At 45.3% G+C, this 24,783-nt stretch overlaps 4 protein-coding genes, 1 long non-coding RNA gene and 1 other non-coding gene across 9 annotated transcripts; 3 read left to right on the top strand and 3 right to left on the bottom strand.

Moving 5' to 3' along the window:
* Positions 1-61: 61 nt before the first annotated feature.
* On the top strand, positions 62-3,383 carry LOC131098511 (cytochrome P450 2K1-like). Its single transcript, XM_058045968.1, has 9 exons — positions 62-359; positions 918-1,080; positions 1,141-1,290; positions 1,353-1,513; positions 1,760-1,942; positions 2,030-2,168; positions 2,273-2,457; positions 2,530-2,671; positions 2,750-3,383. Exons 1-9 carry the CDS (start codon positions 156-158, stop codon positions 2,935-2,937), a joined length of 1,515 nt encoding a protein of 504 aa, XP_057901951.1. The 5' UTR covers positions 62-155; the 3' UTR covers positions 2,938-3,383.
* A 2,809-nt stretch (positions 3,384-6,192) lies between these two features.
* flvcr1 (FLVCR heme transporter 1) lies at positions 6,193-17,756 on the bottom strand. The gene is made up of 11 exons (XM_058045966.1): positions 16,750-17,756; positions 16,182-16,326; positions 13,884-14,024; positions 13,370-13,437; positions 12,004-12,107; positions 11,808-11,918; positions 10,421-10,526; positions 10,217-10,328; positions 10,085-10,152; positions 7,653-9,548; positions 6,193-6,338 (listed from the first exon to the last, which is right to left on the bottom strand). The coding sequence occupies exons 1-10, from the start codon at positions 17,437-17,439 to the stop codon at positions 9,462-9,464; spliced, it is 1,632 nt and encodes a 543-aa protein (XP_057901949.1). The 5' UTR covers positions 17,440-17,756; the 3' UTR covers positions 6,193-6,338; positions 7,653-9,461.
* On the bottom strand, positions 13,757-13,829 carry trnat-ugu (transfer RNA threonine (anticodon UGU)). The gene has a single exon. It is a non-coding gene; the product is annotated as a tRNA-Thr (tRNA).
* Positions 16,614-22,408, top strand: nsl1 (NSL1 component of MIS12 kinetochore complex). Of its 4 annotated transcripts, none has more exons than XM_058045974.1 (11): positions 16,614-17,390; positions 17,493-17,861; positions 17,949-18,105; positions 18,166-18,273; positions 18,355-18,734; positions 19,133-20,445; positions 21,268-21,340; positions 21,408-21,541; positions 21,638-21,692; positions 21,849-21,916; positions 22,002-22,408. In XM_058045974.1, the coding sequence occupies exons 6-11, from the start codon at positions 20,263-20,265 to the stop codon at positions 22,245-22,247; spliced, it is 759 nt and encodes a 252-aa protein (XP_057901957.1). In that variant the 5' UTR covers positions 16,614-17,390; positions 17,493-17,861; positions 17,949-18,105; positions 18,166-18,273; positions 18,355-18,734; positions 19,133-20,262; the 3' UTR covers positions 22,248-22,408. The 4 variants fall into 4 exon arrangements, with proteins under 4 accessions (XP_057901957.1, XP_057901958.1, XP_057901954.1 ...); XM_058045975.1 differs by having other exon boundaries at positions 18,358-18,734; XM_058045971.1 differs by having other exon boundaries at positions 18,169-18,273.
* LOC131098615 (uncharacterized) lies at positions 22,338-24,163 on the bottom strand. Its single transcript, XR_009117486.1, has 4 exons — positions 24,016-24,163; positions 23,454-23,542; positions 23,254-23,339; positions 22,338-23,114 (listed from the first exon to the last, which is right to left on the bottom strand). It is a non-coding gene; the product is annotated as an uncharacterized LOC131098615 (long non-coding RNA).
* On the top strand, positions 22,618-23,700 carry batf3 (basic leucine zipper transcription factor, ATF-like 3). The gene is made up of 4 exons (XM_058045976.1): positions 22,618-23,047; positions 23,108-23,215; positions 23,307-23,351; positions 23,419-23,700. Exons 1-4 carry the CDS (start codon positions 23,015-23,017, stop codon positions 23,533-23,535), a joined length of 303 nt encoding a protein of 100 aa, XP_057901959.1. The 5' UTR covers positions 22,618-23,014; the 3' UTR covers positions 23,536-23,700.
* Positions 24,164-24,783: the final 620 nt, after the last annotated feature.

The following is a 24,783-nucleotide window of genomic DNA, read 5'->3' on the forward strand; positions in this document are numbered from 1 at the left end:
AATGGCGAACGCGTGTCAAAGTGACGTCACAGCTTTGGTCCGCCTTCAAGTGGGTGTCCTCGTAGCAGACAGGCGGCCCGCCCCGTGGGTTGGAGTTGTCGTCTTCAGGGCCAGTGTTCCGGGGTAATACAAAAGAGACATTGTGGTTGGGAGACATGGAGCTTATGGACGTTTTTGTCCCGCCGAGTCTCAGCTCGGCGCTCGGCGCTCTGCTGGTGCTGCTGCTGGTCTACGTGGTCTCCTCTTCGGCTTCCAGCTCGCGGGAGTCCCGCAGGGAGCCTCCGGGGCCCAGGCCGCTCCCCTTGCTGGGGAACCTGCTCCAGCTGGACCTCCGCAGACCACACTGGACCCTCATGGAGGTGAGCGAGTGCGAACGCGGCTGTCACACGGACGCGCACTGCTAATTGCCGCGCGTTTCCTCACCTAGAAGTAGAAGTTGCAAGTTAAGACGCATTCAGGGTCTTGTTTATTTTGGAGTCTAGATGCCAGTCGACCGTGGTAATACCACTGTGTATTTTTGGACTCTAGTTTTGGGGCCCTTTTGGTGTCTTTCAAATTGCCTCCCTGTAATAAAAACATCTGAGAATCCTTCTAAAAAGTAAAGTCCACGGCTGAGCTGAATGCGGGCTACTTCATGGTGACTTTGGGAATTTGTGGCTTCAGTGAACTGATAACCCTCTGAGGTGAACCAGTCCTTCCCTCTGGTTAATCGCCCATTTGTTCACATTTTAAAAGAATTTCCCCGAGGAGAAATCATGTGTGAAAAGAAGGGAAGCAGTTTTAAAACAATAAATCATCTTCAGTGATGTCACGTATAGATTGGTGAAATTGTTTGACTTTAGAGGTTTTTGTATTTATGTGCGCCTTATTGCAAAGTGAGACTTTTATTTTGAAATGTCTGCCTCACCTGGTCCAAGATGTCCAAGAAGTACGGACCAGTATTCACCTTCCACATGGGGCCCAAGAAGGTGGTGGTCCTGGCCGGATACAAGAATGTGAAGGAGGCTCTGGTCACGTACGGAGAAGACTTTGGAGAGAGGGAACCTTTGACCACCGTCAAGGAATCCAAGCTGGAGCACGGTAAGAACACACACACACACACACACGTGAGGTCCCAAACACCGTGTGTGTTCTCTTGAGGAGTCATATGGAGCAACGGAGAATCGTGGAAGGAGATGAGACGCTTCGCTTTGACCAACCTGAGAGACTTCGGAATGGGCAAGAAGGCGTGTGAGGACAAGATCATCGAGGAAAGCAAACATCTCATGGAGATCTTCAACAGCCACAAAGGTACACAACCACAACAACTTCTCGTCTCGTCCGCCATTCCTGATGCCTTGGTGTCATCGCAGGGGAAGCGTTCAACAACAACCAGATCATCAACTATGCCGTGTCCAACATCATCTGCTCTCTGGTGTTTGGCAGCAGGTTCCGCTACGACGACCCCGTCTTTGTGGCCATGGTGCAGCGCACCAGCAGGAGCGTCCAGATAGTCGGTGCTCCAACCATGCAGGTCCTCCTTCTCATGCATCCTTATTAAGTTAAACATCTCCTGGCGAGACAACAAGCAGTTAAACAACAACCACGCTGACTGAAGCAAACACAAACGTTAGTGAAGAACATTAGTTTGTCTTGCCTGGCTGCCTGGAACATACTTCCACACGGCATGGGAGTCTCCTGGGCGGTACCCTCAAAGATCCTGCTCTTGTCCCCTCGATCTGTGAGAAGCTTACACAAACAAGTCATTCTTCTTCCACAGTTGTACAACATATTCCCCTGGTTCGGCAAGTGGTTCTTCTCAGTGAGAGAGGAGCTCCGCAGTCTGGGAATCGCCAACCGCAAGCAGGCCATGGTGCTGGTCCAGGGCCTGAAGGAGACACTCAACCCGCACGCCAGCAGAGGCCTGGTGGACACCTTCCTCATCCGCCAGCAGCACCAGGAGGTCACCCAACACAACACGACGCGTAGTCTGGTGCTTTAGATGCAAACAAAAAACCCAAAACAGCACAGATGGTCCTTGATCTTCCAGGAGTCGGGGGATGTGGGTCACTTCCACAATCCGAACCTTCTGATGACAGTGTCCAACCTGTTTCTGGCTGGCACGGAAACCACCGCCACCACACTCAGATGGGGTCTTCTCCTCATGGCCAAGTACCCAAAGATACAAGGTAAGGGGTCACACGTGCCTGAGGTGGCTTCGTTGAGAAGTACTGACCATCAGATGGAGATGTTGGTGAAAACATCAAGCAGCAAGCTGCATGTAAACTTTCAGAGCAGGTCCGTGAGGAGCTGACCAGAGTGATTGGGGATCGGCAGGTCCAGGTGGAGGACAGGAAGAACCTGCCCTTCACGGATGCCGTCATCCATGAGACCCAGAGGGTGGGCAACATCATCCCCATGTCGCTTCCTCACAGGACCAGTCGGGATGTCACCTTCCAGGGTCACTTCATCAAGAAGGTCTGCTGGAGGAGAACGTAAACATTCTAGGATGCAAATGGATGTGATGTGAGTCTGGATGTTGGTCTTCAGGGGACGACGGTGCATCCTCTCCTCACGTCCGTCCTCTACGATGAGGATGAGTGGGAGAAGCCGTACTCCTTCCATCCCGCCCACTTCCTGGACAAAGACGGGAACTTTGTCAAGCGAGACGCCTTCATGCCCTTCTCTGCAGGTGGGTGGCTTGTCCGTGGGGGGTGGCGCCCACCCTTCACTGGTCCCTCCTCCTCAAGTGTCTTTCTACCTCATCCAGGTCGCAGGGTCTGCCTGGGAGAAAGTCTGGCCAGGATGGAGCTCTTCATCTTCTTCGCCACGCTTCTGCAGCACTTCCGCTTCACCCCTCCCCCGGGGGTCTCGGAAGACCAGTTGGACCTGACTCCACAGGTGGGCGCCACCCTCTGCCCAGCGCCCCACAAACTGTGTGCTGTCTCATGCATGTGAGGTTAGATGGAGAGCGCTCTCCGCAGTTTGATGGTATCTTTAATGTTCCTGGCGTATTTGGAGAGAACAATCACTTGTTTGTAAAACTAAATGATCTATAAAATGTAATTATGTTTTAAATCCTCTCTGGTGATTTCCTAATGATATGCTTTGCCATGGAGTCATATAGGAACAAATTGAACAATTGTGCTGAACAATTTGCTTCCATTTTGATTCATCTTTTTGAAGATATTAAAAAAAAACAACTGTGTACATCTTTGGATGGGTAACATGAAAAATGCCGAAACCAAAGAAACAAAACGTCTGAGAAAAATGTAGAAACGAACAATGCTAAATAAAAGGGCCAGGAACCAACACATGCAAGGAAACAAAAGCAATGAGGCAGCCCAGGAACATTCATTCATTTTTTACCGCTTTTCCTCACGAGGGTCGCGGGGGGTGCTGGAGCCTATCCCAGCTGTCTTCGGGTGAGAGGCGGGGTACACCCTGGACTGGTCGCCGGCCAATCACAGGACACCCCAGGAAGATGCCGGAGATAAATGAGTTATGCATGCAAGGGCAAAAAAAGACTGAACATAAAAAAAAACAAGAAGCAAGACTTAGCATGCAAGCTAGTAGCAAGGAAACGGAAGTCGTGGCACACAACAGAGAAGTCAGGTGAACACGGGAAACCAAATCTGGCATCTTTATCGTGTGTCTGCAGGGTTTAGAAATGTGGTAGCTCCACATTGAGCAGATCAAGTTGCCTGCAAACGGAGCAGAGGAAAGCGGATCAAGAGTTGGTTGGGCTGCAAGCATTTTCTTTAACGACAAAGAAGACAAAGGGCTTGGTTCAAGCTCTGCTGGGTCCAACATAATCGTGGTATCACTTTTTTACTTGCTGATTTGGCAGCCAATCAGACGACCATAAAGCCGTCGCATGCAAGCCAAAGAAAACAGTTAAAGTTTTATGCAAGTTTTCCACCATCCAAAGTCTGATCCATGTCAAAGATTCATCTTGTCAAGAATAAATAACATGATGCGCCTCATAAATGTCTCACTGGAGGCGGCGCCACGGGGGCGGTCCTAAACTTTTACACAATGACTAATTTCCTCTTTCTAATTGCTGCCGTCATAGCCTGGCGCAATCCTCGGCGTCTTCCTGACGGCGGCGTAGGTGACTTCCTCTTCCTCCCGTCTGACCTGCACGTTGTTGTCATGGTGTTATTCCAACATGAGCAAATGTAAAAAAGTGAAGCCGAGTCAGGCTGGAGTGGGACGCTCTCGACGCCATGTCCCGTGTCCCGCTCACCTGCTGCTTCTCCGAGCTAGACTTCTGCTTTTTGTGGCTCACGACCGCGTACGTCATGCTCGGGCTCTCTGCCTCGTTCTCCAATGCGGCCTGGACACATAAAACAGTGACATGTTGGTTGCCATGACAACAGCTGCAATTGCTCCCCTGCCACCTTGAGTGGGCCACCTTGTGGGCGGAGCTTTTCTTGTTGAGGTCGCAAGAGATGCTGGCGTACGTCACATGGCTCTCATCCTACGAAGAAAACAAACGATAAACAACTTTATTTATAAAATACATTTTTAATGTTATATAAATATTATATATTTCATTCATTTAATATATAGGCACAATTATTATTACTTCATTTTTAAATATATTTACTTCGATTTAATATTTATGTTAACATTTAATATATGTTAAATATAGAATATTCAGCTGTAATTGTTTCAAGGTTATTAATTCATATTTACCATTATTATTAGTAGTGAATGTTCTAAAATTTAGATTTTACTGTTTAATATTTTGGGCGGCACGGTGGTCTAGGGGTTAGCGCAGCTCACAGCTAGGAGACCAGGGTTCAATTCCACCCTCGGGCATCTCGGAGTTGTGCGGAGTGTGCGGAGTTTGCATGTTCTCCCCGTGCATGCGTGGGTTTTCTCCGGGTACTCCGGTTCCCTCCCACATTCCAAAAACATGCTAGGTTAATTGGCCACTCCAAATTGTCCATAGGTATGAATGTGAGTGTGAATGGTTGTTTGTCTATATGTGCCCTGTGATTGGCTGGCGACCAGTCCAGGGTGTACCCCGCCTTACGCCCGAAGACAGCTGGGATAGGCTCCAGCACCCCCCGCGACCCTTGTGAGGAAAAAGCGGTAGAAAATGAATGAATGAATGTTTAATATTTCCATATTTATTCTTCAATGATGCCACAATTTTCAGTTAACAGAAGTGTGTTGTGTTTTATTTTTTCTTGTTCAGCATTGTTATTTAATATTAAATGTATTATTTGTCGTCACCACAATTTAATATTTGAATATCTTTACTATTACTATTTTGCCACCTTTAGGGTAATGGTTTGGAACGCAGTGTTGCAATACAACTTCTGGCCACAAGTGGCAGCACTGAGCCAAGGTGGCCTATGCAGTATTTCATCAGCTCATCACATCTTGTTTCTACAGGAAGTATAGCATACAGTATAACAGCAATGGAATAGTCGATAATAGTTGTATTGTTTTAAAAAAGTACTTACATGTTTTGGTAACTCTGCAAAGACAAGGTAGAATAATTAGTATCAGCTGTTTATTGCTGAGGTCACATGACCTCTTCTTCCTACCCTGTGTTGCGTCTCTCTTCTGCCTTGTCTTGGCGAGGACGGCGACGACGAGGATGACCAACAGCGTCAAGACCCCGACGGCAGCGCCGACGATGATGATGATGAGCTGGGTGCGGTCAGGGGGCGGACCTCCAGGTTGACGCCCCGCAAATGCTGGCGTGCTCTCGGCGTGGATGCTCACGGCGCCGGCCTCCACATACTGACACGTGTACTTCCTGTCGTGACCGTGCTGGCGCTTCACTTTGATGTATGACTCGCAGTTCAGCTGCTGGACAAACTCGTGTCCGATGCCGCCTTCCGGGTGCAGCTGCAACCCTTCCTCGTCCACCCACCAAAGACTCTTCTGAGGACATTGTCTCCAGTAGTTGGTCAGGATGCACTTGAGGGTCACGTGACCGTCTCTGCTTGGATCAGCGTCCTCAGGAGATGACACTGTGAGATAACAAGACGGGAATGATGTGGTCAAATGAGGTCAAAGTTCACGTCCCTGCTCCTAATGAGGACACTCACAGGTCATGACAGTCAGGAACATGTTGACTTCCCTTTTCGTCCTACACGTGTAGTAGCCCGCGTCTTCGCCCGTCACATTGCTGACCACCAGAGAGCAGTTGTCCGTCACACTCAGACGATGGGCTCTAGGCTGGTTCCGCACCACCTGACCGCTTTCCACCTCCTGGACCGTGTTACGGGGGTCTTTGCTGTAGAGCCACGTGAGGGTGGAGCATGAAGGCTGGGGGCAGGGCAGGGTGGCCACACCCCCCGCATTGGAGTAGAACACAGCCTGCCCGCTGATGTCTACAGGACAGCCAATGAAATGACATTTTACACTAGAAATTAGCTTGATTGACGGCAAGCTATTTGAGACACAAACAACAGCTCCTATGCAGGGTGCAGACTCGTAGTGGATCCACATTTCACTTCAGTTCAACACACGCTACTGAATTCTTGGCAAATGATTAAGCTGTGAGATGGACAGGTAGCTGCGATTCCAATAATGGCAAAAAACACCAATAATGCACCCATCAAAAGCCACTTTGTTAATGGTCTAAATGCTATTAAGTGCCTCTCAGTGATTGATCTTGATTCTTGAAAAATCTTGGTGAATTTTCTTCTCATATGATTTTATTCCCACAATGTTAGAACCTAATTTTGATGACAGCTTTATTTTATTTGGTTTGTTTTAATATTAAGACTTTAAAAGTAAGATATTTATATTTATTTTTAATGTATATTTAATCTTTAATATTTCAACTCGATGCTACTAAAATGATTATACTAAATTCTCGTATTTTTACTTTATTATTGCTGCTATTTTCCCCATTTCTGCTGCCCCCCCCTCCCCCACTCTTTCAACTGTCTTCCTGCACATATTGTTGTGCTAATTAAAACTTTATATCCATAATATTTTCACTTTATTCTTCTATCAGAACTTTTTCTACAACCTATTTTTGTCATACGACTTTAAAAAGTCTCTAATATTTATAGCATGCCGTATATATTTGATAGTAATATACTATTTATAATGTCAATTTCGACTTGCAAGCTTTGAAATATGGCGAAATAAATCAAATTACCTTCGAAGCCAAGCAGAAAGATCAAAACAAAAACTTCCAGCGCGAACATCCTCGATGTGGCGAGCGAGTTATTTATTGTTCGGCGATGAGCGATTTCCTTATTGTGGTAACTTCGACACGAATAGGGAACAGGAAACATCTTTCACAGGCAAGGAGGCTTCCATCATGTTGATGGCAGCACAATCATCTCCAAAGCAGAAGTGGGGTGTCTTCAATCTGTTGCAAGTTGTATGCTTCATTTGCTGCTAAAATGTTTTTGGAGTGAACATGTTTACATAAACGTGATTGAAAATCAAAGTTAAAGTGACATTAATTGAATGCCTTATTATCATTGTGACAAATATGTCACCTTGGGCTTTCCGTAGCAATTTGAAGGCTAAACATTTTCCAAGCTTGTTTTCGATTAATTTATTGAATATAATAAGATTAGTTTAATTATAATATTTCACACATTATTAATGCATTTTAATCATTAAATGGCTTAAGAATGAGCTTTCGTGACAAAAAACAAGCTTTTGTAAATGAACTAGCTTACCTGACAGGCCGCCATTTTGGGGTGGCCATAGCCCGCGGATTAGTCACATGACACCCACTCCATGTCGTTTCCTGTACGTCACTTCGGTACTTGAACCGTTTATGTCAAGTACAAAGATACTTTTAAAACAATATAAAGCGTTCTTACAATGTTGATAGCAATACTCCAAGAAATGGAATGATGCGACATGAAGACGTTCCACGTGAGGTCAGCTGACGTTTAATGACATCATCATCTGACACGAGCCCAGTATTTAGGAAGCACATTTTACTATTCCCAACAGCAGAGTTGACAGGCAACAAAAGGACAACAAATGTTTATAAACATCACACATTTCAACGACAGTGCTTCTAGATCAGGGGGGTCCAAACCTTCTCCCAGCGAGGGCCACATACTGAAAATGAAAGGATGCAGGGGCCACTTTGATTATAAAGTATAAAAAAAATAGCCTTCATCTTACCTTGTGTTTACAGCTGAAAAATCGCATTTGACTTCCAACTTTGGTCTTAATTTTTGCTGTTTAAAAAAAAACAAACCCAAATATATAAAAAAATGCAAACTCCACACAGAGATGCCCAAGTGGAGATTACAACCCACGTCTTCCCAATCTCCTGACTAAGTGGCCACCATGCGGCCCACTATTTCAACTTTCTTTACGTAATTATGACTTTATTCACATAATATTTTGACCTTATTCTTGTAACATAAGTTGCTCTGTATCCTTATTTTCCAAATATTGCAACTGTATTTGTTGTTTTGCTTGTGTTTCATACTATTACAACTTTTTAAAAGTTGTTTTTCTTTAAAGGGGACCTATTATGCTCATTATTCGACCCTTTGTATTGACTTGTGGACTCCCATAGAGCAGCTACACACAATAACCTGCACAGAAAACCTTCTAGATCTTCCAGAATCTGCACCTATTCCAGCTGTATTTCCTTTGATTCGTGCTTCCTGCCAAAACGGTCTGTTTTAATTTATTCCATCCACAGCCCGCCTCCGGGCATGCCCACTCCGCTGTGATTGTTGTTAAATAATATTTTCAGAATGTGCCACACTTTGGACACCCCTGTTCTAAGTCAGTCTACTTCCTGGACCTAAATAATTCATCCTAAATAATAAGTTAGTTGTTAGTTAGTCGTTGCATTACATTGCAGTAGGAATGCACAGTGCAATTTCTGTTGAATTAAATTCACTTCTAATAATTCCAGTGCTGTATTCCATTAGTTCACTTGGTTTAGTGGGAATAAAACATGAACAGAACATAAGTGTAGAATTAAAGTTTTGCTAGTTAATCAATAAGCTCCGCTTTCATCGGTTCTACCAGCTTGATGTCACATGAAATAAGGAAACGCTAACATCTCATGTTCTTTCTTACTCTAAAATAATATACAAAGTTTTTTTAAACCAATATGAAAGTAAGATGGTCTGTATTTAAATGTTCAGCGGATACTTTGATGCTTATTGTGAGGTTAAAAAAAGCATGAAGAGTCCTGGTTTCTGCATGACGTCATCAAACGGGCCTTTACGCCAACACCAGATGTGTGCTGGCTCCACACACATGCGTGCACGCACGCACGGCATGCAAGGTCACAAGTAGAAAAAGGTTGTGCGTGTAGTCTGATATTGTTGACATTAAGGTAACATGTTGGACTCACATGTTCTGCTCCAAGGCTGAACCGGACCGGACCGGGCCGGCGCCTCCACCATCTCCACAGGACATGTGTCCTTGATGAAAAGGAAGGAAGCGATGCATTCAAGTAAACTCAGGAAAAGTCAATGAGGACAGTTGAGGACTGTCGGATCCCTTTAGAGGGAGGTTTCACGTGCGAAGCTGAGAGAAGGTTCTAGTTTGATGCCATTGGTCTTCTTCTCTGATGGACACTCGGTGGGAAGCTAAAAGACACAAAGAACAAAACAGGCTTATTTTCATGTGAAAGTCAAATGGTGGAGGTGTGGGGGTTGTCCCTCCTGGCGCCACAACTACATGGAAAAAGTGACAAAACATCAAGTGCGGGTTTTCTACCAATTGTGATAAATTAATAGCAGTGCGGGTGATCGCCACTGGATGGCGACAAAGCCCCTCCTATGTGCCTTATCTCAAATATGACAAAAGATTGATTAGGGGTGACTCTCCAAGATGGCGTCAAGGTGAAGCACAGATTTAATGTCAAGTGGACCGCTAGAGACCCTCAGTCTCAGGAGGAGGATGAAGGAATAGGAACAGCCTTCATCATTTAGAGGACAAGTTGAATGGGCGCCAGCAGAGAAAGAAAAAGACACAAAGGAACAGGATAATCCATCACGAGGACGTCCAAGCATCTTAAGGTCGTGTCCCGGGAGTGTTGGCGAGAATGTTCGCACAGACGCGATGGCATCAGGAGGGGCGGAGACGCATAGAGAGGTGGGTGTGGCCTAATGACAGTGCTTACCGCCTGCAGATGTTTGACGTCTACGCTGATGTTCACGTTGTGTCTCTTCAGCTCCGACTTGATGAAGCCTGAAAGGATCCACAGGGACACGTGAGAGACTGTAAAGAGCAAAAACACACACACACACAGTACCAGTGAGAATTAATCCCAGGAAGATCCACACGCAAAGGAAGAGGTTTCCTGCAAGTGGGTTGTAGTCTGTGGTCAGTTTGCCCTGGATCAGCGTGAAGAGGATGCCAAATATCTACACACACAAACACATGTTGAAAATAAACTTGGATTGAATCTATCATGGTGTGCTTCCAAGCCTGACTTAGTATGTCAACGGTACATCACCTGAGCAGAAGCGTTGAGGAGTCCCGACGACGTTCCTTCCGACTCCGGGTACGTGATTTCTACGCCGAACTCAAAGCCCACAGGAAGGTAGCCCGTCATGAAGAAGCTGTGAAAGGTGTCGTAGAATAAATGTCAGGATGGACATGAAGGTGTTTTCAATTGAGTTTTGCTTAAATATGCATATTTTGACAACACATATAAGTCGTATTCAACAGCATCATTTGTGAATTAATGTACTAATTACAGCAGGGGTCTCAAACACACGGCCCGCGGGCCAAATGCGGCCCGCAGGACACTAGTTTGAGGCCCCCGCCTTGATATGAAAGTTTAATGTTAGTGCGGCCCGCACAAGTTTGATATGGATGCTGTATGGTATCATGTACCCAGGAAAAATGATTACGTTTGATTAATGTTCATGTTAAAGGTTAAATAACTGTTAATAGTTATCCTCCCTATCCGTGTGGAAGTGGTAAGTTTTTGGCTATTTCAGTTGAAAGGAAATAACTTGAATGCTACCGTTTAGGTCGCTAGCTCTCTAGTTTGCGAGTTAGCATGTGTCTCAAGACCCTGCAGTTGCGCAATATGTTGTAAATAAAAAGAGTATAAATGTGACTATAGTCGTGTTTTGTCATGTCTACAGGGCTCTAATAATGCTTTGTTCATTTTAATCTCAAAAAAATAATTTGTCTACCCACCAACTATATGTGGTTTCTTAAGTTTTTTATTATTTGCCGTTTTATTATTATTATATTTATTTATTTATTACTGATTGATTGATTTTCTTTATTCTTGATTTGTTTATTTATTTGTCATCTTATTTTGTGTAGAAAAATAAAAATTAAGATGCAGCCCAGTCTCACCCAGACCCGAGTTCCAGTGGCCCCCAAGTAAATTGAGTTTGAGACCCCTGAATTACAGAGTATACTAATTTCCTTGTATGTCTTGACAACAGTGACAGTAATGTTTTCTTTTGGTGGCTAACAAGCTATAAAAACGTAAATAAATGGGTGTACTGCCATGCTTATTTTGTACTGAACAGGAAGTCCCGAAGGAGATGAAATTAGGTGTTGCACGTATAACTGCGGACGCCACAAACGCCACATCGACTTGCTTTGTTTGATCGTTCCGATAACTCAGATGGTTCGCTGGTGGCCAACTAGGTCATTGCGACATAGCTTTGATTGACGCGTCTAGACACCACATACTTGGTTAATCGCGCAAACGGGGCGGGACCATCTCGCAAGTCCAACTAGGCTACACCAGTTTTGCAAGCAATCAAAAAATGCCGAGAGGAGCGTGTGCTTAATTGTTAGCCTCGGTCACCCCTAGAAAATACACAACTGGAATGTCAGTCGGGGTTCACGTCAGGTTAGGAGGTGGGCGGTACCCGAGCATGCCGCCGGTGAAGAAGACCAGGTAGATGTTGTCCAGGTTCAGGGTGAAGGTGAAGACCACCATGCTCACAAAGGTCAAGCAGTTCACCAGCAGAGTCGTCATCCTGGGGGCGGAGCCACAGAAGCACATGTCACTCACTGACTGTGTGTGTGTGTGTGTGTGTGTGTGTGTGTGTGTGTGAGACCCACTTGTAGGTCTTGGTGTGGTCCAGCCACAGTCCACAGAGGATGGAGCCCACCATGCCAGCCACCACCAGCGTCAGGCCGATCCTCCCAGCATTCAACTCCTGGTCCTGAGGAGCACAGATGCTAACCAGCTAACCATCACGTGTTCCGTTAGCGTGTGAAGATGAGCGGTGCAAGGAGGGTCTCCTCAGAGACTTCTCCAAGGTGGAGCAGCAGGAACGTGCGATAGCTGCAAACAGTAATCTCTCTCTGATGACACAACTCTTCCAATCTTGGATGAAATGATTCCTTACCTTAGTACAACGTAAACACTATGGCGTCTTATGTTCAGCAAGGCACACGGTAAAGGATGTTTGAGTCTTCCAAAGAAGACAGACTGGTTTTTGGGGTGTGATGAGCTTCAAGAGTCTTATTCAAATGATGTAAGCGCACAATGCCGAAGCCAACAATGCAAATAAAAAGCTGACGGCGGACACTTTTTGTCTGTATGCACACAAAGCTGCTTGTGATGAGAGACGAGAGCGTCATGCTAGCGTAGGACGCTAATGGTATGCTGATTTATGACACCGATAACAGCGCTGATGCTGTCCATCCCGACCATAACAAGGTGCCGTGCCACCTTACTCAGCATAACAACGTTTTTTATGCTACACTATTCATTATGCTGATAGCCTTCTCATACATTTTAGACAATAATATCATTTGCGGGCGGCACAGCGGTCAAGTGGTTAGCGCGCAGACCTCACAGCTAGGAGACCAGGGTTCAATTCCACCCTCTGCCATCTCTGTGTGGAGTTTGCATGTTCTCCCCGTGCATGCGTGGGTTTTCTCCGGGTCCTCCGGTTTCCTCCCACATTCCAAAAACATGCTAGGTTAATTGGCCACTCCAAATTGTCCATAGGTATGAATGTGAGTGTGAATGGTTGTTTGTCTATATGTGCCCTGTGATTGGCTGGCCACCAGTCCAGGGTGTACCCCGCCTCTCGCCCGAAGACAGCTGGGATAGGCTCCAGCACCCCCCGCCACCCTCATGAGCAAAAGCGGTAGAAAATGAATGAATGAATATCATTTGCAGCAGGGTTTTGGAAGTCTCCACTGTGTCATACTGCTGCTTATTAATCTATACTTATGAAATTATTTCACTTATTTCAACAACCGGCAGAACATCAATTGACTCCACAAGCTACTTGCGCAAGTGCTAACAGGGCATAGGCAAGTTGGGTGCATGCCTATCAAAATAAAGCACAATTAAACATTTTTAGGATAGTTTCATTAGTATTCAAACTAATTGTGATCTAATGAATGGTATTTAAAAAGCCTATACTGTATATGGGTGTGTGGAGGATGCTAAGATGGTTAGCTCCAGTACCTCGTAGCAGGCCATGATCATCTGGTTGAGGATTGTTGACACTGAGTAGAAGGAGCCGGTCGTTATGCCTGCACAAGAGATAATAATCATAACAATTACAATCATTTCTTCGTCTGTTGATCCAAAGCCACAGCTCGTGTTTGTGTGTGTGTGGGTGGAGTCTTGAGCCTAACTGTTACACTGTGACAACACAAAATCCACCAGCTGCCAAGCAGGAAGAACATCAGGCTAAGGGAGGACGTTTGGCTCGTCAAACGTCCGGCTAGCACGACAACACACACAAGCTGCATGAACTATGAAGAAGATGCCCTCAAGAAGCTAACAAGCAGTTGCAAGTTCCAGATTCAGACTTTTGACTTAATTCTGCCAAAGTGGTAAAAACCACCCAGGCCCCAGCGAGAATTGAACTCGCGACCCCTGGTTTACAAGACCAGTGCGCTAACCACTGAGCTATGAGGCCTTGCGTTAACATGCATTAGCATGCGTGGCTACAAGGCTCCCTCAGGTGACTCACCGTAGCTGATCAGCAGCAGGATGAAGGCTTTGTTCTTCATCAGGCTGACAATGGAGCGCCTGTAGGAGTAGTCCTCAGGGGGGGCGACTGGCAGGACGGCCTGGGCCTGACTGGGCGGCAGGGGCGGCCGGTCCTTCATGACTGCACCACACAGACCGACAAACAGGAAGATGACCTTTACTGTGCCTTTACTTGACAGGAAGTCCACTCAGAAGACATGTCATGTGACATCCCTTTCATGGCGTGTCGGAACCACAGACGCCGTTATGTGGAGTCCACAAGCATCACGCTAACCGACAGACACAAACCACTACACTCACTACACACAACACACAACAGCATGCTCTTAAAGGGGAACTGCACTTTTGGGGGAATTTGGTCCATTATTCCCAATCCTTATGTCATGGGTCTCAAACACGCGGCCCGCGGGCCAAATGTGGCCCGCAGGACACGAGTTTCAGTCCCCCGCGTTGATATGGAAGTTTAATGTTAGTGCGGCCCGCGCAAGTTTGATATGGATGCTGTATGGTATCATGTACCCAGAAAAAATTATTACGTTTGATTAATGTTCATGTTAAAGGTTAAATAACTGTTAATAGTTATCCTCCCTATCCATGTGGAAGTGGTAAATTTTTGGCTATTTCAGTTGAAAGGAAATAACTTGAAGGCTACCGTTTAGGTCGCTAGCTCTCTAGTTTGTGAATTAGCATGTGTCTCAAGACCCTGCAGTTGCGCAATATGTTGTAAATAAAAAGAGTATAAATGTGACTATAGTCATGTTTTGTCATGTCTACAGGGCTCTAATAATGCTTTGTTCATTTTAATCTGAAAAAAATAATTTGTCTACCCACCAACTATATGTGGTTTCTTACGTTTTTATTATTTGCCGTTTTATTATTATTATTATATTTATTTATTACTGATTGATTGATTTTCTTTATTCTTGATTTGTTAATTTATTTTTCATCTTATTTTGTGCAGAAAAATAAAAATTAAGGTATTTGAGAACAGTGGAATGTTTTACCAGAGCTTTTATTGTAGAAAATCGGAACCAAAGCACTGAAAAAGTTTGTATATTTTTCTGTTTTTAATAAATGCATTTTTGTTTTTTTTTGGAAAACCTGATGCGGCCCAGCCTTGCCCAGACCCTAGCTCCAGTGGCCCCCAGGTAAATTGACTTTGAGACCCCTGCCTTATGTGAAACATGAACAATATTCTTACTCTTTTCTGTGCATTATAACATGACAAAACAATTTAATATGAGCTAGCTAACAAAGTATGTAATCTGGATACACCTATTTCGATTTTGAAGCCTTCTAAAAAAAACCTCTAAAAACGTCACATGGTTTGATATCCATGCTGATGATTTAAAACACGACCAAATACTTCTGTCCTAAGGGGCATTGATACACATACTTGTGTTGTCAACAACAACACATACGACATCCGCGCTCAATGGGATGGCTGTATCTTCCAGCACAAGACGTGTGCTCCAGTCCTCGGGTAAACCAGCATCTCGTTGAGTCTTCGTAGCAAAATTGAGAGCTAGGTATCCGCTCTTCTGTCTGTGAATGGCACTGAGACGAGCAGCTAGCATGATGCCGTGTTTGATGTCCGTCAAATAAATAGCGTTTTTCATGTTAGCTGCTACAATAATAATATCAATGTAGCTTGGTTGATATACAAGTCAGTTACATAAAAGGTACACTATTGGGTTTTTTTTTTAATTTAGCATCAAACTAGGTATTTCCCATGACGTCTGTTGTTAGCTAGCCCATATTAAATTGTTTTCTTGTGTTAGAATGCACAGAGAAGGCAAACAACTACGTGTTCATGGTTCACATAAGGATTGAGAATGAGGGGTAAAATTCCTAAGGGTCGTTTTTTTTGCATGTTTGTCACACTTAAATGTTTCAGATCGTCAAACAAATTGAAATCAATATAGAGCTCAGTTAAGTTATGTTTTTATGGAGGGGATTACTTTTTCACAGAGTGCCACGTAGGTTTGCTTCCCTAATGATAACTGTTTCATTTAAAAACTGCATTTTGTGTTAAGCGGTGTTCATATTTACATTTGTTTGATGATGTGAAACATTTAAGTGCAAAGGAAATCAGGAAGGGTACAAACAATTTCACACTACTGTGTTATTTTGATGATAAAGTGACAAAACAGGACTAGCAACATGTCTTCCCTGTATGTGGATGTAAACACAACACACGGTATCAACTCGTGATTGGATGTCACCTCCCTCGATGTGCTGTGTGATTGTGTGTGTGTGTGTGTGTGTGTGTGTGTACCTATCAGTGTGAGAAGAAAGAGCGCCGTGGAGACGGCGGCAGTGCCGTAGAACATGATCCTGATGTTATGAGCCGTCAGTTCGTCATCTTCGGGAGTATTGGGAACCAAAACGGGAGGCAACAGGAAGCCGATGGCCACCCCCAGCTGTGAAACACACACACGAGAGTTACGAAGAGACATGTCTACATGTCAGAGCTTGTTATTGTTACTAAATGTTGTAATAACAATACACCACGCCTATGCTTATATTCTACTCGTTGACAGTATATGTACAGTCTATGTAGACAGGAAGTGACGCAGCTCCATTTAAGAAGTAATACTACAGTACTAATGTTGAGGTCTTAGTGGTCACTGAACTGTACTATGGGCTGTCTGGTGTTGGCACTTCCTGGTCTGTTACTTGTGTATCGGAGTGTAACATTGTATGCTATTGGTAGTTCAGGAAGTGTCAGGAAGCATAAATAATGACGATATCATGCCAGAACATTCAAGGAGTCACATTCGGACTTTGGGTCTTGCAATCCCGGTTGGTCCCTACACAAAGACCGGCGATGGGGGGGCACTGACCTGGTTTCCCAGTACTGCGGTGGCACAGGCGGTGGAGACCTCTTTGTGTCCGAACCACACGGAGGCCACGCGCGAGGGCAGGCCGAGGATGAAGATCTGCGCCACGGAGCAGATAATCTGCGCCACCATGGTGACGGCGAAGAGGTCGCGACCCACGCTGGCGCACTTGAGCCAGGCGCCGGCGCAGTTGAGGCCCGCCCCCAGCACCGCCGTGAGGCGCAGACCCCGGCGGTCCAGCAGCCAGGTGGCCGGGAAGATGAGCGGCACGTAGGCCAGCATGTAGACGATGGACAGCCAGTCGATCTTGGCGTTGCTCACCCGGTAGAAGCGTGTGAAGACGTTGGTGATGATGCTGTATTGGATCCACTGGAAGGCGTTGACCAGCGAGTACAGGCTGAACACGGCCAGGACCGCGAAGCGGCTCCAGTAGAGCTTCGTCTCCAGACGCCCCGCGTCCTCCGGCTCCTCCTCTCCTCCGTCTTTTGCTCCTTCTCCTCCTTCACCCCCGTCGGGTAGCATCGCCGCGCTTTCGTCCGCCTCCGCCGGCACCTCCTTGTCCAGCCCGGTCTCACCGGTGCCGGCTGGGAAAGCGTCTCGGACCGCTCCCTCCTGGGGCTTCCTGTCCGCGGTGATGCGTTCAGGTGAGGCGTCTGCGCGCACGTGCTCCTGAACCAGCTCACCCGCCACCATGGCGTGGTTTGGCCTTTTTTAATTTTCTTCTTTGTTGGTTTAAATGTCACCAGACCGCCTCCAGAAGAGCAAGCGAAGAAGACGCCAGCATAGCCACTAGTGAGCAGACATGTTCCCCCAGGAACCGGCCCGCCTGTAATCCTTTGTTGGAGGAGGATGGCTCCACGCTGCGTGAACCAATAGCAGAGCAGCAGTTATTACTCACCATCGTGATGCAATCTCACACACACAATATGTCGTATTCCAGCTTGGAAATGCTACGAAATGCAAGATTTTAACGAGACAGGGTCAAATCTACATCGCGTCTTTATTCTGTTAAAACCGTCAATTCCGGATTTTATTTTGAAGTCGCCCTGTCACTTCCGTTTCCGCATTCGACTCTCGCGGGTGAAGTGGACTGAATGTCATGTAACGTCAGAGAGGTACTGATGAAACAAAGTTTTTAGTTTATTAATGATGATGATGTGAAAGTGTGTCTAATATTTTGACCTTCGGTGTCCCAAAATAAGGACGCCGACATGATATCATAGAACAGCCGCTGCGTATGTCGGCACAATAACAAAAGGAAAGGCCCAACTGGATCTCATCACATAGTGCAGGTGTACCTAATGGAGTGGTCAGTCTCCTGTCCTGCACACAGAAGGTCCCTGAATGCACCAGGAAGAGGTAAAGCATACTATCAGCGGGTAGAAAGCGAGCTTGACATATCTGTGCTTTATTTCTAAGTAGCTTGTCCATATGCCGCCATCTTTTAATCCTAATCATCTCCGAGCTGACTGAAGCACCATGGCCCCGAAAGGCCCCGCCCCCTCCAGCTGGCCACATGACAAGAAAGTAAGGACAATAAGTTGTTTTATAAAAGTCAATTGGTTTATAAAGTTGTATTTTAAAGTGAAAAAGCTTTCTTTCCGTCAGCAGAGTGGACCATCTTACTTAACACCAAAAACCTTTGGGCTGCACTGTCTCAGATTTCACGTTGCCACGGCAACCCTAGCACAGCATAGCATCTGCAGCAGGTGAGGCTGAGCAAACAAACAAGGAGACCAAAGGAAACATGCCTGGATCCAAAGCGGGGCCCCTCCTGGAAGTCAACCAGCGGCGGGAGACGTGGTGTCAGGTGGAGTCGGACCCCCGGTGCTCCTGGGAAAGACCAGAGAGGAAACATTACCGGGCGCACCTGCGGTCCAGCCCGCTTCTCCTCGCCGCCATGAGTGGCGGGCCACGACGGGGGATGGCCTGCAGGGGGGGCCCGCCTCCTGCTAACCTCACTCAGAGGCGCCATTTTGAAGAAAGCTGTGAGTATCAACTTCCCGAAAAACACAAAACACCCTGAGAAAAGGACCGGGAATTTCCAGGATATCTCTATTCCCGCAGTTACACATAAAATACACCAGGCATGAAAAAGACATGAAGATTTGGTGAGGATCTGGATAAAGGTGATGCATTTTTTAGAACTATATGGCACTGCCCGTCTGTGCAACATCCTTCATGACACAGGAAGTAGTCTGCGAGCTAACAAACCTAAAATCTGATATATTCATTCATAAACGCATTGACCTCGGCTTAGAGGTATTGTAGTTTTAAAAAGTCATAAATACAACTCATTTCACGCCGACTTTGGGAACGTTCAGCGTGGTGCCGACACATACCCCGCTGTGAATGTGATTTCAATCGCTATGCCGTCTTCTTCCAGATGATTCCCAGCTGTCGTGGACCGCTGCGGACTCTCAGCATCAGAACATCTGATGAACTTTGACGCCCCGATGTTTCCGGCCCACAGCGTGTGTTCATTTTCTCTCATTTCACACGCTGCCTGCCGCCACGCTGATCCCTTACAACAACATTCAACTTGGCTGCATTCCTCTACAAACAATGTGTGTCTGTGTGTGAGAGAAACGTACCGCCATCATGAACTCGTCTTAACGGGGAAGATTATAGGGCAAATTTAACAAGCGCCTCCCGTCACATGATTCATCACTTCATCTCAAGTACTCTGAAGTATTACATAAAAAGGTAGTACTTCAGAAGACCAAGTCATCAGATGAAGGTATGAAAGCTGACGTTGATCCTCAGCTGACTAACATGAGTGCGAAGCAGAAGCGATTAAACAAAGAAGCTGGATTTCCATCATTATTTACATGACAAGAACACATCACCTAACACCGCCTGCTTGCTCCCTGCTGTGTCGGCGACGCTCACACAAAAGTGGAATAACAACACACTTCGGCGTTGGCTGCGTTGTCACTAAATAAACAGACCATGCGGGATTAGGAAGCCTATTCACCGATGAGAGGGGCAAGCTAATATAATATATATACAGATAAATGTGTATAGATTCTATATAACAATAGTACTGATTTTAAATGACTAAAAAGGTCCAAGGTCACATCTCTATTCAATATGTTTATGGGCAGCTCAGCATGATAGGGCTTCACTAATGTAGAAGTATGAAAACAGACACATAAAAAAAGAAACAATTCTTTCATCGCCTTCAGGGGCCTCCGACACACACACATACATACACATACCACAGCGCTGGTGAAAAACAAAGAACAAATAAAACTGCAAACATAGTTTTCTAGCAGATGAAATGACAAAATTAAGTATTGATTATTTTTTATGACTGTACAACATTATTATTATTATGATTTTCTGCCTGTGAGAACTATTATGTTACTATTGTTTCTCGGTGTTTAAGCGTACTGTGTAATACTCCTGTCCGGTAGGTGGCGGTAATGCACACGTCAGGTTAGCCGCTCGCACCCACTGACAACGAAGAAGAAACCAGGAAGTAGTCATCAAAACAAAACAAAAGGCGGCAAAATGGATCCTGTCGACGGAAAAGAAGCCAGTGAAATAAACCAAGAATTCAGGGTGCAGCTGACGTCTAAAAAACAAGCCATAGAGCAGATGAAAAAGTGCAAAGTCATTTTAAACAAAGCTCTGGATGGACAGCCGGGAATTGATGAGGAAACGAAGCGAGTTTTGCTTCAGGAGCTGCTGGCGGTAGGTTTGAGTGAATGTTGAATGTTTATTCTAAAATGTCAGTCTCCAAAAAGGACAGACGTACTTGTTTACCATATCCGTAACGTTGTTTACTCACACTGACGGCGCGTTGTCGTTCTGAACAAGAGAACGATGCTGCTTCTCGTAAACCGTACTGTATCATCTTGATACCCGGATGTTGGAAACCGCGCTCTTCTTGGGCGTTCACACCGAGTACCCGCCTTCGGCTTCTTAATCCAACTCAAATCACAACTAATAAAATTCGTTGATCTAGTAAATTTTTAAAAGGCTAAAATCATACATAGCAATAAGATGTTACAAGAAAGGAGAAATATGATGTAAAACTAAACCAGAAACCATGTAAAACATCGTTTAAAAACGAACTGCAATTCAGTATGGGGGATCAAATAGTGGAGAGAATTGAGTAAGGAACTCAAACAATGCAATAGAAGCAATACAAGCAGTTGATGTTTGCAAAATACAAAGAAGAAGACTCTTGACCTTGATCTTGATTGTGTAAAAACGTTGCCAGTTATATTACCACATTTTTACTATCACTTTCTAAATGTTATCTCACCGAATTGTACTAGTATGTGATGTGTTCCACTGTAATGTGTCTGCATGTTCAAATAAACTATTATTATATAAAGTACATTGCCAACTTGGTTTATAAAGCTTCAAATTACTGCACATATAAATACATGAAACACCCTGTGTTCAGTGAACTTTTATGGTTATTGTGTTATAGGAACTTTAGTGATGATTGTGTAGAGCGTGTGCCACGCTTGGAGTGTTACTAATATCTGACTTTTTTATCAACAGAACTTCGAATCTGCCGTCCAGCAAAACGTGCTAGTGAATGGCCAGACGTGGGAGGATGCCCCGGATGTAGATGGTAATTTAAAAACAACAACACGTTACCTTTGGAATCTGAGCTGAGAGTAACTAACCTTTTATGTCAGCCGAGGACGAAGGAGACGACTTGGAAAGCCAGCTAGACGACACCATCGTGGAGACGGCGAGGAGGAGAGGCACGTACCCCCGGCGCATCCTGCCCTATGTGGTCCAAGCCCTCAAGGCAGAGCGCAAACTCCTGGTGGGTGTCGCCTTCACCTCGGCCAAAGTATTGAAACCATTTTGGGCGGTCACAAGATATGTGTTGAACGTTTGACGTGTCACCATTAATTTACAGGGCCTTTATGAAGAACCAGCGGGAGCTCAGCAGGTGGTCACAGACCCCCAGTCAGGTAATTACACTTGGACACTCATACACACACACACACCTCAAGTCCACGTCTTGTAGTTCATCTGTTTCAGTGGTTCCCACAGGACTGTGTTGTATTTGTGGCAGGAGGAAGTTCAAGCAATGTGATGTAAAAATGTTCGCGTGTGTTTTTGCTCAGAGAACTTCATGAAGGATTTGTCCGCTGCAGCACCTGGACTGGTGAAGCGGGCCAGGCAGGTCATCAAGGTACCACACACACACACACACACACACACACACACATACAAAGGATGAAGAAGAGTGATGCCGATGTTTTGTTGTGTGTGTCCAGTCTATCTGCACCCTGCAGCAGCAGGCTGAAGGTCTGTGCGAGGTGGTCAACATGAAGCCCAGTCACACCTGTCTCCAGGTGGACAACGAAGTGTTCGGCCCTGGCGTCCTCGCAGCGGAAGGCCCGCCCCCTTCACTGAATGGCCTGCCAACGACCAGGCAGCCGATCAAAAGAGCGGTGGAGGATGCGGCGGCCGCAGACGCCTACGTGCCCGTCAAACATAAATATGCTGGAGAAGCACAGTGATGCCACTTGATTAAGATGGCATGGAAGCATCTGATGAGGATGGAAGAAGCTTTTTTTGAGCACACCATCACGTGCCACTCCTTACACACCTTCAGAACACTTTTAATTGTAAATATTTGCACAGGCATTGATGCTAAAAGTATATAAAAGCAGTGAAAACAACAGAGGCAACGTTTGAGTCATTCTCTTGTTAATAATTAACAAATAATTCCCAACATCACTTTGTTTGACCTGTGATTGGCTGGCGACCAAGCCAGGGTGGACCCGCCTCTCGCCTGAAGTCAGCTGGGATAGGCTCCAGCATACCTGCAACCCTCGTGAGGCTAAGCAGTACATAAAATGGATGGATGGACTTTGACAGTTTTTAAGTGAAAAACAATACTTTTTCTCATATGTGTGTGTGTGTGTTTCCCTCAGGATTGTATGGACATTGGAGCAAAACCTAGAAAACTAAAACTATAGATTTGTTATACTTAGATTTGTGATGTTTTGTGTTTAACGGCCAACAAAAACTGCTGTGGTCCACCAAGGGCTCTCAATGCCAGGCTTTGGAGAGCCGAGGTCAACATGATGGAGCCACACACAGTTATCTTTGAGCGAAGTCTCACTCCCATGCCATTGTATTGGACTGCGGGTGGCCATGTGACTTATGAGAAGGGGCCGCATGTGTTCTTAGTGACACGCTGAAAAGAAAAGTGAAGTGAAAGTTTCCTCTCAAAACTCAGCTGGACTTCAGGTCCACTTGCAGTCGGCCTGCTAACACTGACATGTCAGCGTGCTCCTTGCAGCTCTCACATCAGGTAAGACTCTTTCCTCCTGACTGACTCACTTGGGTCTAAAGGTGTGTGTGTGTGTGTCAGGCTTCCTCTGAGGATGAAGACAGAAAGATGAAGAGGAGGGAGAAGAACAGAAGTGCAGCCCAGAAAAGTCGCAACAGACAAACACAAAGAGCTGACATGTTGCACCAGGTGTGTGTGTGTGTGTGTATGTGTGTGTGTTTCCTTACCAAACAAATACACACCATCTCTGAATAAGCGCGTCTTCCCTTGTGTCCTGCAGACCTGTGAGGAGCTCCAGCAGAAGAACACAACCCTGAGGAAGCAGGCCCGTGCACATAAGACACACACACAATAGATGCCAAGAATACGCATTAAAATGTCAATATGTGCAGGTAGTATCACTGTATGAGGAACAACGTCTGCTGACCGAAGCTCTGAGGATCCATGACCCTGTCTGTCCCATCATGCATTGCCTGAAGGATGACGTCATGACATCCTGCACCGTCTGAGTCCCTGCTTCCTCCATAAAAAGTAAAAATCATCTACAGTATCAGCCCATCTGTCTATTTATCGACGTTATGCACTGTCAAATGGTAATATATGCACACTTCTGCTTTGTAACCACACGATTTAAATGAAAACTAAATGTGGGAATTAAATTCATGATTCACGCACTTCTCACATTTCTTGTGAAGCACAAATGTACTTTGAATTGAACAAAAAACGGACGTTGGTTGAAAATGAATGTGACATTTATTGCGTGTCTTATTAGCATGTTTGCTACTGTGACAAATCATGTCAAGCTTTCCATAACAATGTACGGCTAAGAGCCAGATAGCGATTTTCCTACTTTGTTGTCTATGATTTAATTTAAGAAATATAGTAAGACGAATTTAATTGTAATACATGACACCATATTTAACCTTTACAATTATTAAATGGCTTTAAAATTAGCTTTCATGGCAAGAAATGGTAATGAGCTAGCTTACCTGACACGCCGCCATTTTAGGGAAGCCAAACACTCCTAAATGTTTCCCATACAGCACTTAAGGACATCCAAATCAAACACAACGCAGTAATTAAATCCCATTTATGGCTTAAAAAGTGTTACACAAACAAATGCAGCCGACTCTACAGTTTAACTTTATATGTAGTACAGAAATGAGCCGCTAGAGGCCGCCAGTCACTAGGCGCAGACGCGAACAGCTGGGCGCGGATGACGTCACTGGCTGACCCAGGGAACAGCGCCCCCTGCGAGTAATACTACTATTTACAGTACAATATCTAATAAATATTTTATTAATTTATTATTTTCATACAACGGGCTCACTTTCAACACAAGCCTTCATCTGAGTTAAAGACTTCAAATAACTTTTAATAACTGCTTTACATCGATGGCGAACGTTTCCACAGCAACCACACTACAACATGTCCTCATGGGGGGAGGGTCAGGCTCATCTGGATATTTGGATGTCAGAAAGGTCGTGACCTCTGTGGATGTGCACGTGTTTGACCTTAGTCACGTTGCAGTGGCGCTCCTATTAAGTGACCAAAGTCATTAAATATAATTAAATCAAAACAAAAAACAAAAACAGGAAGAAACCACAACCCACAAAGTGAATAGAAACAAACTGACAGGAAGTTCCAGAAGTCATGTTGGCAGAGACTCTATCCTCATACCACCCTGTGGATCGTTTAGCCCTCATCATCCCTTCCCAGCACATTTACAGTATTTTGACCTTTTAGCAACTTAAACC

Source organism: Doryrhamphus excisus, chromosome 1 (assembly GCF_030265055.1).
Source record: "Doryrhamphus excisus isolate RoL2022-K1 chromosome 1, RoL_Dexc_1.0, whole genome shotgun sequence".
Lineage (NCBI taxonomy): Eukaryota > Metazoa > Chordata > Actinopteri > Syngnathiformes > Syngnathidae > Doryrhamphus > Doryrhamphus excisus.